General features: G+C 47.1%; 1 protein-coding gene and 1 long non-coding RNA gene across 3 annotated transcripts in view; one reads left to right on the plus strand and one right to left on the minus strand.

Annotated features, from left to right (window-relative positions):
* Window positions 1-16,900, minus strand: part of Adcy10 (adenylate cyclase 10) — a 74,221-nt gene that overhangs the window by 14,286 nt on the left and 43,035 nt on the right. For both annotated transcript variants that reach the window (XM_063253606.1, XM_003468699.3), the window contains exons 17-21: window positions 14,042-14,316; window positions 12,083-12,219; window positions 4,082-4,207; window positions 2,857-3,132; window positions 2,463-2,753 (exon numbers count right to left, since the gene is read on the minus strand). In XM_063253606.1, the coding sequence (XP_063109676.1) occupies window positions 2,463-2,753; window positions 2,857-3,132; window positions 4,082-4,207; window positions 12,083-12,219; window positions 14,042-14,316 (1,105 nt within the window). The remainder of the gene's footprint in view (window positions 1-2,462; window positions 2,754-2,856; window positions 3,133-4,081; window positions 4,208-12,082; window positions 12,220-14,041; window positions 14,317-16,900) is intronic.
* Window positions 6,999-14,050, plus strand: LOC134476982 (uncharacterized). Its single transcript, XR_010048845.1, has 5 exons — window positions 6,999-9,842; window positions 11,653-11,763; window positions 12,100-12,215; window positions 12,722-12,805; window positions 13,627-14,050. It is a non-coding gene; the product is annotated as an uncharacterized LOC134476982 (long non-coding RNA).

The following is a 16,900-nucleotide window of genomic DNA, read 5'->3' on the forward strand; positions in this document are numbered from 1 at the left end:
AAACACATATGAGCTGTGCAGTTTTGGTGGTGTCCCTGTGGGGAAGTCAGTCCCTGGCTTCTTTTTCCTGCCCGGCAACCACCACATTTTGCAGGTTCCCTGCCCATCTCACAGATCAGAGGTGCCAGATGTCACCTCTAGGTTGAGATGGCTGTCTGTCCTCCCTGCCCTTCTTCTTTCACAGGAAAGCAACCAGAGGACCCAAGTGGGCAGCAAAGCTGCAGGTTGGGAGACAAATCCCCGACTACGCCCAAAAGACCATCTGTCCAAGCTTTCCCTGAATCTTCACCGGAGCAGGAGTAAGCTGTGACTCCCTTGTGTCAAGCCACTGAAATGCCAGGCTCACAGGGCTAGTGACATTCCCTCACTCAGTAACCCTGCAGTAACTAAATCGGCACTAAGCAGTCCTAAAGAAAGTGACACCAGTTTCTAGTGAGAAAATGCAGATAGTTAAGTGAAATAACCATAGAAGGCTACAGAAAGCAGAGAATCACTGTTCATTTATGTAGTCTTAACAATGTAAAGACATTATTAATAAATAATATAAGGGAAAGTAGGGCATGTTGGCTCACATCTGTAGCGCCAGATACACAGAAGGCTGAGACAGGATGATCTCCCTTAACCCAAGAGTTCAAGGTCAGCCTGGGAAGCATAGTGAGACCCTGTCTCAAGGAAGGGGGAAGTGGGAAACAGAGGACAATGAGTAGAAGGAATAGACAGAGAGGAAGAAGTGCCAAGGAGTGGTATAACAGGGGGACATCCTCACCTACCATAGCAAGAGGCAAACAGATAATATCAGAATTTAATTTGTACATGTTGGTAATCCCATCTACTTGGGAGGCTGAAGCAGGAGGATCACAAGTTCAAGGACAGCCTGGGCAACACAGAGAGTATGTTTAGGAAAAAAGGGGGGGTGTCTAAGAATGTAGCTCAGCTATACAACCCTTGCCTAGTATATGTGAGACCTCAGTATAGTAAGCAAAAAAAAAAAAAATGGAAACAAAGCAGTACTTATGTGCCACTTAGCATATGGAAGTGATGCATAGAGATCAATAAAATTAACAATGTTTGCCTCTGTCATGGATAAAAAAAGACGCATTTTTATACAATGGAGTACTACTCAGCCATCAAGGATAAACTGGAAACTTTTATAGGTAAATGGATGCAATCGGAGACCATACTCATAAGTGAAATAAAAAAGACACACATGTAAACATCATATATTGTCTCGCTGTGGGAGAAGCTGAAACAACATATGTGTGTATGTAAATATACATGTATCTATAAACAAGATAGTTAAGGTAGTTACACTACTGACTTCTCTGAGTTCACTGAGGAGAAACATTTGTGCTGGTATTGTTTGGACAATTGAATGCAGATGCCTTGGGCTCTGGGTGAGTGATTTGGGGACAATGTGTGTACCAACCAATGTTGCCATCTGATTGATGTGTGGAAATTTTGTTTTCTTTTATTTTCTTTTCTCTTTGAAATAAAGTAGATTTGCAAAATAAAATGTTTGCCTCTGAAAAGAACTACTGAAGGTGATGTAAGGCAGTTAATTATGCAATTAGTGTTTTATGATAAAGCTTTTAGAAAGCATGCGTGTGCATGTGTGCGTGTGTGCGCGTGTGCGTGTGTGCGCGTGTGCGTGTGTGCGTGTGTGCGTGTGTGCGTGTGTGTGTGTGTGTGTGTGTGTGTGTGTTTTGAGACAGGTCTCATTATGTGGCCCAGGCTGTTCTTGAACGCAAAGCAATCTTCCTGACTCAGTCTCCCTAGTGCTGGAATTACAGGTGTGCACCTCTACACCTGGTCTTTTTTATTTATTTAAACCTTTACTTAAAGTGTGTCTACTGGACAGTCTTTGAGCAAATGACAGATTCCAGTTGGGACAATCAGAGGACTCGGCCCTCAGAGGCATCTGGTCCTGTGTGCCCCAGAGCTAGGCTGCCAAGGCCTGTTGCAGGACCCAAAAATAACTTTGATGGCCCTCGACAGTCTGTTCAAGGCCAGCTGCTGAGACTGGCCTATCCGCTACGTTCTGCCTTACTACATTTCCCAAAACAAAACGTGACTCTCTTAACCCTGGCTAATTCTCTCCTGTGCACATTCCTTTTGTCCTGAGACCTGTTTCATATTCAACCTCCAAAGCCAGAACTTTGCTGTTCCTCCAAGTCGGACATTGCTCCCCCTGCCTGTCCCTGGGGTTCCATTCCCTGCTGTGAATGGAGACCTGTGCATGGTGGTTCCACCTGGTCCCACCCCACTCAGCCAGGTACCCTTTCCCCTGAGGTCCTCCCTCCTGATGGCCTCACTACTGAGTGGCAGATGCCCAAGAGGCCCTCCATTTCCCTGGGGCCTGTGACACCCACGTCTAGGCCCTTGGGGTCTAGACCCACTCCTAGCTCTGAGCTCTCAGGCAACCCGGAAGTAGTCACAGTTCCTTCGGAACCAAGAGAGCTTACATTGATAACCATAGGATCTAACCAGCTGCTTCATGGTGGCCATGTCCAACTTGTTGAGCCAAATGTCCACTGCGAAGTGGTGAAAAGGAACAAAGTCAGTGCCCCTGCAGCGTTCGCATCTGTGAGCGTTTTCCTCCAGAAAGTGGGCACACTTCAGATGCATGGCTTTCTTCTCATCCTTGAGCCACAGCTCGTAGGCAGTCTTCTGCATCATGGGCCTACAGAATCGGATGATGTGGCACTGGATCACCTCATTGCGCAGCTCCTGGAACTCTTCTCTGTCCTTGTCATCTGGAGGGGACAGAGGGCTGTTGGGCCTGGCAGTGGGCAACCAATCAGCTCTAGCCACCTCATGCACCTCAGCACCTGTGGCTCACTTCCAGCAGCTACGCACCTGTCCCTTGGCTGGGCTGGAGGCTGGAGGAGCGGTGATGCACCTGGAAGGAGGCATCCTGCTGATGGGCCAGCCGGAGGTCCTTGCCAGTCTGGAAACAGTCAAAGACACCTTCTTCCACCAGTGTGGTCAGGGCTTCAATCATCATCTTCATGTCCCAGCAGGGGAGGATCTCGAATAGCAGCTCCGTGGTGCACATCAGGCCTGTGATGGCCGCGCACCTCACCAACATCTGGTGGGAGAGGCTCATGCTGTCCAGCTGGATCAGGGAGACCTCTGCGGGGGGAGCCACACACAGGGACCCTGTTATGGGCGCTCATCACAACTGAACCTCTCTGCAGTCCTCATAGACAGAAGCCTAGCTTACAACATTGTTTACGCGAGAATTATAGACCATAGGCTATGGTCTAGAAACACACAGAACAAGATTGACATTGATTTACAAGGCATATGCACAGCTGTAAGTTGTGATTCTCCTGCCTCTGGGAAGCTGAGGCAGGAGAATCACAAGTTCAAGCTCAGACTGGGCTAAGAAAGGGCTGGGGATGTTTGTACTCAGTGTGAAGATCTTGTGCTCAATTTCCAGAACTGCAAAAACAAAAACAAAAAACTTTCAGCATTAGAATGCCAGCGGCTTCCTAGATGCACTGACAAAATGTCTTTCCTCTAGAGACAAAATGTCAACTTCTCAAATCATCTGAAGAACACAGCAGAAGCTGAGTTTGCCCGCCTTCCAACTGTGGGAGACAGTGGATGTAAAGAAAATGACATTCACTGGATGCCTCAGAGCCTTCGGCTGGACCCGGGCCACCCCAGGAAATGTTTAAAGTTACTCATGACTGCCATGGATTGAGGCCAGAGACACACACCAGAGAGCTGCTTTAAAATCACTTTTCTTTCCAAGTATAATAATCCGTCTCTGGTTTATTACTTCTTCCTTATGAAAGTAGATGGTAGAAAATGTCTCAGGACTGTATTTGTGTATGGTCCCCCTCACGCACTACGACTCATTCTTATACCAACAGAATAAACCTTGGTTCAAATCAGACCCTACAACAGGTACAGGGGAGAGAGAAACCTAGTTAGGAGAAGGAGAGCCAGCTCAGAAGATGCCTTCCACTCCCCGGGTCAGCCCTGGAGAGCCCACAATCGCACAGTCCTCCTTTGGACAGCCACCCTGGAGAAAGCCAGAGTGAAGCTAAGTAGAAGCTGAATACACCTTTACCTTTCAATGACGTCGGGAGGGACAAGTTTTTCAGCCTGACCCCACCTGCGAGGCTACAGATTACTTCATTTCCCTCCTCCGCATTAAAAAATAGTTTTAATTCATCTGTTGGCTTAGTGAAAGTCTCTATGGGGAGATAAAGAGGGAGAAAGATTGAACGTTGTCATCTTTGTCTTAAAAAGCTTGATATCTTTAGATAAACATTGGGGTGGGGCTCTTGTGAGAAAGAGTGATCAGAGGGGCGTGTGCCCCACCAAATATTCTAAGATACCTTCTTTCAAGTAAAACTGATATATAAAAATCAAATGTACTGTGAAAAGTCTTTGTCTTCCCCTAGCCCCCACCCCAAAATAAGAAGCTGTTGGTGTCTTGCAGAGTCCATGCAGTTTTGCAAAAAGTTGGATTTTCAGTCCACTTAGGTTGCATCTCATAGGATTCAGTAACTCATGGTCATATGCAGGCTTTGCTACCCTGTTGCCCCCTCTCATACATTTCATCCCCGACCAAAGTTGCCAACTTTCACAGGCCAGAACAGATCTCAAATTATGGAGGTGGGAACAATTCACGTGTCTGCCAGACACTGTCACAGTTGTGCTGCTGTGTGCTCGCTGTACAGGGGATCGAGTCCAGTGGTCCAGGATGTCCAGAGGCAGGAGCAGCAGCAGAGGTGAGGCAGAGGTTTGGTTTTCATGTGTGTGTCAACGTATGACCCACTTTGCCAGCTTAGGAATGTTCTGGAACGGCACTCACTCCTATATTGGGGATGTACTGTACCTCAAGGTGACCCAGCTTATCTTTTTTTTTTTTTAAGAGAGAAAAAAAAAGGACATAAAAAAAAAACAATGCAGTAAAAGGGTACAAATAATAAAGTATTTCTAGAAAAAAATATATACAGTACGAAATCACCAGTTAATAGGTTACATATTACCTTCCCAGAAACAGTTGTCCATATCACTAAATTAAAGCATATAAAGTGAACATTCATACAGTGAAATTGGAGACAGTTCCATTCAATGATCCAACGAAAGCTCAGTTATATGGTTTTCCATCCTACACACTCGAACATACCTGCAGTTATATCCCTTAGTCCACCTTACTTTCCTCTCTTTTTTACAGTAACAATTAGACTTTTAGGGTTTTATTACTCTCACGGTTCTTATTACTTAACCATGCTTATCTTCCAGAGGAGGAAATCTGAAGGCCGGAGGTCAGATGGGCTGGTCACACCTGGCTGGATCTGAGGTGCTGCCACAGTGGCCACAAGGAAACCTGTTAACTTATTACGGTCACATCTGGATGCTAAATGACAAGTCCCACCTGGCCCCAGGGCTGTGACAGTGGACAGCTGTCATGACAATAACCAGAAACAACTTTAAAATCACCAAAATGAGGTAGAACTGAGATTTCTAGAAAATCTCCATTCCTTTCCAGGATAGACAGGAATATTCTTCCTCTTTATTAGCTTATCCTTTGCCATATTTTTTTTGTAGTACTGGGGAACAGTCCCTTAGGTTCTCAAGCTAGGAAGTACCCTACCACTTGACAGGTTTTTCCCATGTGTGGGTTAACACAGCGCTGGAAGATACCTCCCTGAGTTCCTCTGGCGAACCCAAAAGTTAAACCTCTCACTTTGTGCACTCCAATGCTCCTCCAATCAGTTGTCAATATGGCATTCTGCCTGCCCGTTTAGTTCTGTCGATTCCAAATAAAGCCCGTATATTTTCTTAAACCTCCCAGAGCATGCTTTTGTCTGTTCCATAGCCCTCCCGTGCCCGTGATAAAGGCCTCTTTTTTGGGGGTCTTTTTGAGACAAGGTCTCACCATGCAGTTCAGGCTGGCCCTGAGCTCACTTGGTAGCCCAGGCTGGTCTCTAACTCACAACAATCCTCCTGCCTCAGCCTTCCCAGTGCTGTGGTTATAGGCAGGTGCCACCATGCCTGGCTGCCTCTTTTTTTTCTGTTTTTTCTCTTTTTCTCTCTCACACTTCAGAAGGCCAAATATAACTGAGCTACCTTCCCAGACCTGTTTTAAAATTTTAATTTTGATATCAGGCATAATGGCACACTTGGGATTCTGAGCACTTGGGAGGCTGAGGCAGGTGGATTGCCAGAAGTTCGTGGCCTGACTGGGCTACAGTGAGTTTAAGGCCAGCAGTCTCATTTCATAGTAAGACTCTGTCTCAAAATACCTGCCCCCTACATTTTTTTTAAATTTTGAACTTGCAATCTTCTGGCCTCAGCCTCAGAATAGCTAGGATTATAGGTATGTACCACCATAACCCAATTTCCCTTATTTTTTTAATCCTGTATCAATAACCTCTCAGTCCCAATAAGTTGAGAAGTTGATTAACACATTTATCACCCACTTTTTCTCTTTCCAGCCAAGAATAAATGTTGGCCTCTCAATCAGTGCCCAGCCTTGTTATTGGTTCACAGTCCCAAGAGAGAAAGAGGACTCAGATGGGTTCACAAACTGGTGGACATTCACATGCCCGTGCTCAGACACAGACGTTCTGTGGGAGTCTGAGCCCCAAGTAGCACACGGCCAGTCCCAGAGACAGATTTAAAATGGGGAGCTTTGAGCTGAGTGTGGTGGTGCATAGGCAGGAAGCTTGCCACAAGCTCAAGGCCATCCTGGATCACATGGTGAAACTCTGACTCAAAAAAAAAAAAAAAAAAAAAAGGGGTGCGTGTGTGTGTGTGTGTGTGTGTGTGTGGTTTTAAAAGTAAACATGCCCAGTAATTTGGTGTTCTGGCACCCCACAAGGCACTATTTGTCCCTTCAGTCATTCACGTGGTTTTTGGCAGCCATAAGACATGTCTAGGGGAGGTAGAAATACAAAAATAGCCAAGGCCCTTGTCTCCTGGAGAGATAAGTCATGCTAAGAGCAGGACATCTGGGCAGTGCCCCAGTGCCCCATGAGGAGCCCTGACCCTAAGTGCCCGGCAGCTTGCATCACACCGCACGAAGGCTGTCATCACAAACCACACAGGCTGCCAGCCCTCCAGGTGCCCAGAGCCACGGGGACAAATGTGCAAGCCCCTGACTGCAGTTGCAAGAAGAGTGACTGGGAGCTCAACAGCATGAGACCATAGAACAACTGATCCAGACCGGGAGGGCGAAGGGCCTCGGGGTGTACTGATTGCTCCTCGAAGCGTGAAGAGATATTCCGAGTAGAAAACAGGCGATCAGTGCAGTGTCTTAGAAGACCCAAAGTGCCCTGCAGGGAAAGTGAGGCTGATGGAGCGGCGTGGTGCAGCTCCTGTGGGTGATGGACGTGGACACCAACCTATGAAGACTGGACCTGATCCCAGAGGCGACAGGCACAGAGCACAGCATTCTGGAGAGTAGACAGGAGGGGTCCCACCAGTTGTCTCTAAGCGCTGTTGTCTGGGTTTGTGCCTCTAAAGTGCAGGTTGAAGCTTAAAATCACACATAACTGTGTGGAGTGGGGACTTCAGGAGGTAATTAGCATAGACGGGAGTGTATGGATGGCCCTCATGACTGCACTGATGCTTTCGCAGAAGAGGAAAGAGTGTTAAGCAGCAAGCCTGTTCCATCTTGCCATGGGATGCCCTGTACCACCAGCTAGAAGGCTTTCTCTAGAAGTAGCTCCTCAACTTTGGACCTTCCTCCCCCAAACCAAGAGCTGAATGAACTGTTCTTTGTAATTTTCTCGGTGTGTGGTATTTGGTTATAGCAACTGAAAATGGGCTACAACAGTAACTGTAGATGCAGCATTTAGGAGAGGCCAGGGACAGCTGAGGGAAGTTTATGTGAGAAGCCATCGCGTCCGAGTATGGAGAAGGGAGGCTGCGTGGAACCAGGCCAAGTGGGCAGCAGGAGCAAAGCCATCCTAAAGACACCAAGGCTGGGGGGCCTGGCAGATAGAGAGGGAAACAAGAGGGACAGGAATGATGCCATGTTGGAGCAAGGACGTGATGTGTTAAGTTCGAGGGGTCTATGAGATCATCTAATGGGAAACTGGAAATAAGCATCTGAAGTCAAGAGTGAGATTAGGGCTGGAGATCACAGAGAGAGAGAGAGAGAGAGAGAGAGAGAGAGAGAGAGAGAGAGAGACAGAGACAGAGACAGAGACAGAGACAGAGAGACAAAGCCAGGGCAAAGATAATACATGAAAATAACACGAACAGAGTTAAGGATGGAAGTGGAAGCTTTCCGTCACAGGAGGATCAGACTCCTGGACAGAGTCAAGGAAGGATGGGGTGTCTCAGAGGGAGGTAGGGAGGACACAGGAAGAGGACGGCTTGGAGACGCCAAGGTGGGTGGATACCAAAACAGATCAGTGTGTGTCTGTGTGGCAACCAGGCGGGGAGCGGGGGAACAGGAGGATGAGGATCAAGGGTATGATTTGGGCCATGCTCTTTTATGCTTTCATAATGCCCTCTCCGGGACCTTGCACTATGGTGGCCATTCTTTGGATCACTCAATCACTATTAATAATGTCTCTAGGTACCAGGCATCCTCCTAGGTCTGGGGATTCAGGAGTACACAAAACTCCTGGCTCATGGAACTCACATCCTAATGAGAAACAGATATAAACAAGAGACATCTAGATTAACAGGGTAATTTCATGATGTGATTCAGAAATAAGAGTCACGGGTATTGTGTACTCAAGTTCGCCTATTGTTATCATTTTGCTGCATTTGCAGTACCCTGTGTTTCTGCGGTATGTACATATATTTCTAAAGCACCTCAATATAAATTTCATATATCGCTTTTTCTTTTTCTTTTCTTTTCTTTTTTTTTTTTTGAGACAGGTCCTTACTATGTAGCCTGAGAGAGGAGCCATATGGACTGCAACTGGCAAGGCTATGGGCAGGGCTGCCTAAGTCCTTCAGAGCTTGTGTCTCACCAGCAATGTCCTGGGTGCTGGACAGGGGACTTCATGTTAGCCTTCCTGGGTTGTGGTTTTGCTTTGGCCCAATTCCTTTCTATCCCCCACACTCTTCCCTGTTAGAATAGGAATTCTCACCCTGTGCATTGTATGTCTGGAATATTTAACTTTTTTTATTTTTATAGGGACTCACAGCTCAAAGTTTGCCCTGAGTCTCCTAAGAGACTTTGGACTTGAACTTTCTCATAATGCTAGAATTGCTGGCACTTTGGCACTTCTAATGAGATGGACATGAATGTTTTGCAGGTTAGGGGAAAAGTGTTGTGTTTAGATCTAAAATGTCTCCCAAGTCTCATGTGTTCAAAAATGGGACTGTTGGAGGGTGATTGGATCATGGGGTACTATAATTATAACAGATTCATGCACTGATGCGTCCATAGCTGAACGTGCTGTGAGGAGGCCTGTAGGGCCTGGCTGAAGCTGGGTCATTGAGGGAGTCACCTGAAAGGTGTATTTTTGTTCCCAGCTCCTCCTTTCTCTCTCTCTCTCTCTCTCTCTGCTTCCTGGCTACTATGGCTTGGGCATCTCTCCTCCAGATGGCCTTCCAGCACGCCATCTCTGCCTTGAAGCCCATCATCCACTGTTATGGTTTATGTCCACAGCCCCCAAGCCTCATGCAATTATGTGTTTGTGATTGGTTCATTGTCTAGCGCTTGGATTTGTGGTGTGAATGCTACACCCGCCCAGGGGTGGAGCCAGGATATGATGTACTTGCTGGAAGAAGGCAGGTCTGTCTCTCTTTTGGCAGTTTCTGCCTTGCTGTTGCAGCCACCATGAACTGCGGCCCCACCATGCCACCCTGCCTTGGAGCCAACTGAGTATGGACTGAAACCTCCAAGAACTGTAAGAAATAAACCTTTCCTTCCTTAACTTTGGGCATCAGGTATTTTGTCTCAGAGACCAGTAAAAAGTGACTAAGACAGCCACAGACTAACCCCTGTGAAAATATTGTGAGAGAAGGTAAGCTTCTCCTTTATTTATTTATTTTTCAGATACTGAGGACTGAACTCAGGGCCTTCACAATAATCCCAGGCCTTTGTTTACTTTTATTTTTAGTCAGAGTCTTGCTAAGTCCCTACATTTTTCAGGTTGGGCTCAAACTTGCTGTATTCCGATCTCAGATTCTCAACTTGCTGAATGTGCAACTGTGTGCCCCTGTGCCCTGCCTCCTCTTCTTTAAGTTGCAAGTATCTGACATCTTGTCCTAATGACAGGAAAGTGACTAATCCAAACACCAAAGAGTTTTAAGTAGGGGAGAGACCTGGTTATATTTAAAGGTACTCATACACAGAATAAATGTTTGTTGAGTGAGTAAACAAATATATAAACTGTAGGAACAGTGCTATTCTGTGGCATTTATATTTACATATATGCTTCTCTTGGCTAATATATTATTCTAGTGGAATTATTTAATCTGAAAGTAATCATCATAGAAGTCTTTGCCTGCTTGATGACCCATTCCTATCCTTAAAACTACTTTGGTCAGGGAAAGTCTTTTCAGTTTGTTCTTTTTGGGAGTTGTTTGTTTTGAATCCTAATTATCCAGAAAGGAAAAAAAAAAAAACAAAAAACCAAAAACCAAAAAACTCTCTCCATAAAAATAAACAGGTCTCTTTTCCCTTCAACAAACACACAAACAAAAACAAAACACACAAACCTTTACTTTGACCACACTCTTCTCTCTGACATGTGGGAGTCTTTCTACCCAGGAGTACCATAAGCCACTTCCCTCTATTCCTTCCAGCTTGTCCCCCTGAACCCTAACCCTAACCCTCAGGGGAGGAGGTTCTTCCTGCAGACTTAGTGATGTTAATGTGGGTCTTGCTCCCCCGCTGTGAAGGCACCCTGGCTTGTGTGAATCCCAAACCCTGAAAAGACTCCATGCCAAGTAGGGTGAGGAGGTATGTTTCCTGCTTCCTGGACATCTCAGACCTCAAACAAACACAGGACACAGCCTGGTGTGGTGCCTCACACCTGTGACCTCACCTCTCTGAGATGGGAGGAGGGAAAGTTTGAGTCCAGCCCGGGAAACTTAATGACTGATCCAGCTCCCAGCTCAAAATACAAAATAAAGGCCGGGGATGCAGCTCAGGTGAAGGCCCTGGGATCAAACCCCAGCACTGCAAGAAAAGATGACATTGGAGGTGGAGAGAAGGCAAGTCAGCCAGCCTTGGGACTCAAGGGACAAAGTGGCAGAGATGTCTTTTCGAGTCGTATATCCCAGCTGTGGACCTGAAAGTCTGCCAAGGGAGTAAACAGAGAGGTCCCAGCAGGAGCCTGCGCCCTGTGGTCCTGTGGTCTCCCATAATCCCCACCCTCACTGGCACAATCACTGTCCTCCTTCCTGCACTCATGCTCCCACCTGGCTTCCTTGGGGCCTCTCCCATCACCACCTTCCAGCCTGTCTATTGCAGGACCCAGCTGGCCGTTCATTATAAGCCAGGTTTTTGTTTTGCTTTGTTGCAGTAGGGTCTCCACACTGAGCTCCACCCCAGCTCTTTATTTTAATGTTTTATTTTGAGATATGGGTCTCACTCAGTCACTTAAATTACCCAGGCTGAGCTCAGACTTAGAAACCTCCTGCCTTAGGCTCCCAGAATGTTTGGATGAGTCATTTTACTGCTGGAAAATTCAGAATTGTGTTTCCTCCTAGGTTATAAGCACATCTTTCCTTCTGAGAGGGAGGCAGGGTGTGGCCAAGCTGCTAGCTAAGGGAAATAAATGGTACCTGTCAATGACAAGATCCCAGGACAGCCAGCACCAGGTAATTCCCAGGACCTGTGTGTAGAACTTCTGCAGATTCCCAGGAGATGTGGGGGGCGTTATAAGGATGAGGCCCCCATGGGGAGCCCGCCAGGTACTCTTCACGGTAGCCCATGCTGTGTCCCCAGACCAGGGTACACTTTTCCTTTTGCTCTTTTTCTCTTTCGTTCGCCCATTGTGGGGGAGTCTTGCCCCCTCCCCTCTTGCCACCTCACCCCAGGGGAAGCTGCAGCGGAGGCAGCTCCAGCCACCTTCTCCACAGCACGCCCTGGTCCAGAGAACGGAGACAGGGAGACAGATCGGCCGGCTTGCGGACTCACTGAACATGTTGTTCCAGGTCACGGTGGTCTTCTCCACAGACTCCATCAGCTTGAACTGCAGGACCTTGTGGTGGTCGAGGTTGAGCAGCAGCTCCTCACAGTAAAACGGGATCCCGCAGCTCCCCTCCACCAGGTACCTACAGGGCGAGCAAGGCCACCTCTTTAGCTTAAAGAACGTCTTTTCTTCTCTGGAGACCTCTGGGGTCTGCGCACTTACTATGCAGCCTAGGCTGGCCTGGAACACTTCATCTTTCTGCCTCAGTCTCCTGAAGGCTAGGATTATAGCTCTGGGCCGCCACACCTAGCATGAATCATCTTTTAAGAAGGGTAACTATTTGCCTCTTTGATCTTTTAAAAATAATCTCTTCTCATTGCCACTTGTTACAGTTTGTTTTCTAGTTTTAGGGACTTTTTTTTTGTACTGGAGATTGAAGCTTCACACATTACAGGCAAGTGTGCTACATTCCTGGCCCTTTTTATTTTACTTGGAAACATGGTCTCACTAAATTTCACAGGTTTGTCTCACACTTTCGATCCTTCCATCTCAGCCTCCTGAATAGCTGGATTACAGGTGTGCACCACCAGATCCAGCTCTCTTTCTTTCTTTCTTTCTTTCTTTTTTTTTTTTTTTTGAGACAGGGTCTCACTATGTAGCCCAGCCCACGTTGGTCTCGAATTCATGGTGATCCTCCTGCCTCAGCCTCCCAAGTGCTGGGATTATAGGTATGTACTACTATACTATACTATACTATATATGTGACTTTTATTTCACTTTTTTAATTCCATAAGACACTTGTATCTTTCCAAATTTAAGTTAAAAATGCATCAAGAAGGTACCTCCTCAAACTTATTTCTCTTCCTCACTCTACAGGTAATGATTTTGATTAGTTCTTGGTTTATCTCTCTGATCTTTCTTTTAAAAAAGAAACAAATGCATGGGCATCTACATGCAGATCTATTTAACCTTTTTCTCAGGTACAGGACAGTGCTATGCACAAAGCCTGGGTTACAGCACTCAGCAGTGGGTCCTGGTCATTCCTTCTTACCATTAGATCCTTTTTCTCTTTTCACTCTTGTCTAATGCTCCACTTGCTGGATGCCTGCTAATTTATTAAAATTATCTCCGGAGTGATGGACATCTGGAATGTCTCCAGTCTTTTATTTTTAATTTTAAAATATTGATTTTAAAATTTATTTATTTATGTTAAAATTTATTTAATGTTATTTATATTTAATTTATTTATTTATGTTTTTTGAGATAGGCCCTTGCTGTGTAGGGTGGCCGACCTTAAACTCATGATCTTCCTCCTCATTCTCCCCAGTGCTGGGATTCTAGGCGTGTACTACCATGCCCAGCTTAGTGTTTCAAAACAATGCCCCAATAAAATTTTGTCCCTATGTCACTTCTGTCAATGTACCTTTGATTGTTCCCTCCTATGGGTAGGTGCCTATGCATGGTCACACACGCACACACAAGTGTGGAGAGTCAGGTTCAGGCCTGGAGTTACTTTAAATGAGATTTGACCGAGCCGTCTTTCTTCCAGAAGCAAGACAATCTCATTAGAATGAGAGGATGCAGGTTCACATAGGAAAGATTGTAAACCACCAGCTAAAGAGGAGACATTGGCCAAGGGTGGACCGTGCCTGTGTCCCAGGTACTCAGTGGGCTAGGACAAGAGGATGGAAAGGGGAGTCCCGCCAGGTGCAGTGGGGCATGCCCACCCCGGACAATTTAGCAACTCAACTAGATCCTGTCTCCAAACAATGGACAGTAAAATGTCTGAGGATGCACTTCGGAGTGTGAGAAGGTGTGACACCATCCAACATGGAAAAGTGAGCGGTCCCTGGCTGGCCAGCGGCCGCAGACAGCAGACACGGGGATGCAGGCAGGACACAGGCGCCTCACGGCTCATCCAAGGATCTGACGGTGGGAGCGTGGAGAAACACCGAGCTACTCACATGTCCAGCTCTCTGGAGACGCTGCTCACGTTGAGGTCGAAGCAGGTCTTGTTGCGGATGTCCTTGGGCTGAACCGCGCCGAGCGTGACGTAGGTGGTGTTCCGGTTCTTCACGATGGCGTTGGCGGCGGCACAGAGCTCTTCCACGTTGGGCGACAGCGACATGATGATGTAGATCGGCACCGTCTGGATCAGCTTCTCCATGAAAGCCCAGGAGGTCTTGTCCACAAACTGGGCTTCGTCGATGATTAAAATCACCTTCTCCATTCGCACGGTCTGGGTGAGGTGGGAACACGGAGAGACCCACTGAGGCCTGCAGGGCTGGACGCCTGATATTGGAGGCACAGTACCCACTGCGTGCAAGCTTCCCCTCTCTGATACTGTGGTTCACGGGGATCCGACGAGCCTGGGGTTCTTAGTCACGCAGGCAGCCAGCTAGAATACTTTTATGTGGACAAATCTTTGGGTCCCAATAAATTTTTTAAAAAGAAAAGGGGGAAAGGAGGAAGGAAGAAAAGAAAACCAAAGGGCTGAAGATGTAGCTGAACTGGAGAGTGTGAGCTTAGCATACACAATCCCCCGGATGGGATCGCCAGCACTGAAAATAAATAAATGCATAAATATATAAATACATACATTTTTTGAGACAGCATCTCACTCTGCAGTTCAGGCTGGCCTTGAACTCTATGGAGCCCAGGCTGGTCTCAAACTCTCAGCAGTCCTCCTGCCTCAGCCTCCCAAGTAGTGGGATTACAGGTGTATGCCACCATGCCCAGCAATAAATAATTTCTTAAATGTTGCAAATCTATAAGACAAATAGGATTCTAGGTGTATCAAGAAAAAGTGCTCATTTCACGCACAAAAAAAAACCAAAACCTGACACATCAGCGACAAGTCATTTTACTCTGCTGACAAAGGAGCTGCAGAGACCTACTTGGCATGCACTCAGCTCACACAGTCACTGAGCACCCACTAGCTGCACGCCCGACCCAGCGTGGAAGGGCACCGAGCCGGGCCTAGCCTGCCAAGAGTTGTGGGTTCTGTTACACCTCCAGCAGGTCCTGTGTCCTTTCTCCAGTATAGACAACCCTTCCTCGACGAGTCTGAATTATTTATTCACTCATGAAGCATTACCATGCATCTGTAAGGGCTGAGGCATGGTACTAGGCACTGGGGTCATGGTCTTAAATGTGGCGTTTATACTTCCGTTTCAGCCGCTCTCAGAGCCGGCTTTTCCTTCCCACTGGGAGAAGCATGGCCCGGGAAAGAGCTTTCACCCTGTACTCCCTGCTCCGGCCTGTTTGAGTCCCTCTAGCTTTGCCCATCTTTCCCTCCTTGCTTGTACACCAAAAGGATCAGAGGCTATTTTAAGCTTGGAAATTTCATATGACAATCATTACAAAGTGTTATGAGCTACAGTCCCAGACATGGGGCAGCGCACAGCGGTAATCCCAGCACTCTGGGAGGCTGAGGCTGGGAGGATCGAAAGTTCTATCCCAGCCAAGGAAGCTGAGTGACTTGGCATGACCCTGTCTCGGAATAAAAATAACCTAAGAAAAGACGTGTAGGGGACTAGCATCAGAGCTCAGCGCTAGGGCAGAAACAAAGAGAGACATTGGGCTGGGATGCAGCTCGGTGGTACAGCACTGTGTGCATTCACAAGGACCTCGGTTGGATCCCCAGCACCACACGCATGCACACACACAATGATGATGATGATGATAAGCTGAGAGTGGATGGGTTCTTGCTAATGTAAATAAAAGCCAACGTTAACACTGCATTTCTGTGTTCCACGCAGTGCTTGGAACTGTTTGCCTCATCTCCAGTGCCCATCAGTGTGGTACTATTGAACCTATTTACCAGGGAAATTGAAACCCAGTGAAGTTCAGTACCTGCCCAGGTCACAGGCAGTGCCCTGATGGCTGCAGGCACAGCACACGGTCAGATGCAGCCTTCATTGTCAGTGCCATGCAGGGCTCTGCTTCAGAGCCCACTGAGAAGAGGCCAAAGAAAAGCAAATGACTGTTTTCCTTCGGCCTAACCCTGGCCCTAGTTTTTTTAACCTCTATGAGTAGAACTCATAAATCTATACTTTAAAAGCAGATATAGGAGGGTTGGGGATTTAGCTCAGCGGCATAAGCACCTGCCTTGCAAGCAGGCGGTCGTGAGTTCGATCTCTGGTACCGATAAAAAGTTTTAAAAAAAAGCAGATGTACCTGTGATGAAAGTCAAGGTCTGACACTGACTGATTCATTGGTTGACTCACTGACCATGCTGGGGATTAAATGCAGGGTCTCATGTACACTCAGAAAACGCTCTACTGCTGAGAGGCATCGTCTCCAGCCCCAGAGCCTGACACTTGTGTACCCAAAGGGGAGGAGCAGGTTGGATTGTTAACTTAATACTGCTGACCCGCTGATTGTGCACCAGGCCCTGGGCTCACATGGTGGGAGACTCTCTGTCTTTCAGAGCTCACTGCACCCTGGAGAGGAATCACAGCAGGCTGCGCTGTGTAGCAGGGATGATTTCAAAATGTCACAAAGCTTCAGTGGAACAGAACAATGATTATCTGGAAAACTACACAAATGGTTCAGGAAAAGATAAGGGCCTCCACCACGGTGGTGGGGACAGAAAGCACAGGGAGGTCAGAGGCTGGCTGAGGTCAGAGGTGATAACTGAGGCCAGGGATTTAGCTCAACAGCATAAGCACCTGCCTGGCAAGTGCGAGATCGTGAGTTCGATCCCCAGTACCAAAAAAACCCAACAAAAATGAGCAGATGCAGGGTGCCCGTATGAGAGAATGGGCAGGAACTTCCTGCTGCCTCTGATTTCTCTCTCTCTCTCTCTCTCTCTCTCTCTC

The sequence above is a fragment of the Cavia porcellus genome, unplaced genomic scaffold, assembly GCF_034190915.1.
Source record: "Cavia porcellus strain 051 isolate PalLab524CR breed Dunkin Hartley unplaced genomic scaffold, mCavPor4.1 scaffold_7, whole genome shotgun sequence".
Taxonomy (NCBI): domain Eukaryota; kingdom Metazoa; phylum Chordata; class Mammalia; order Rodentia; family Caviidae; genus Cavia; species Cavia porcellus.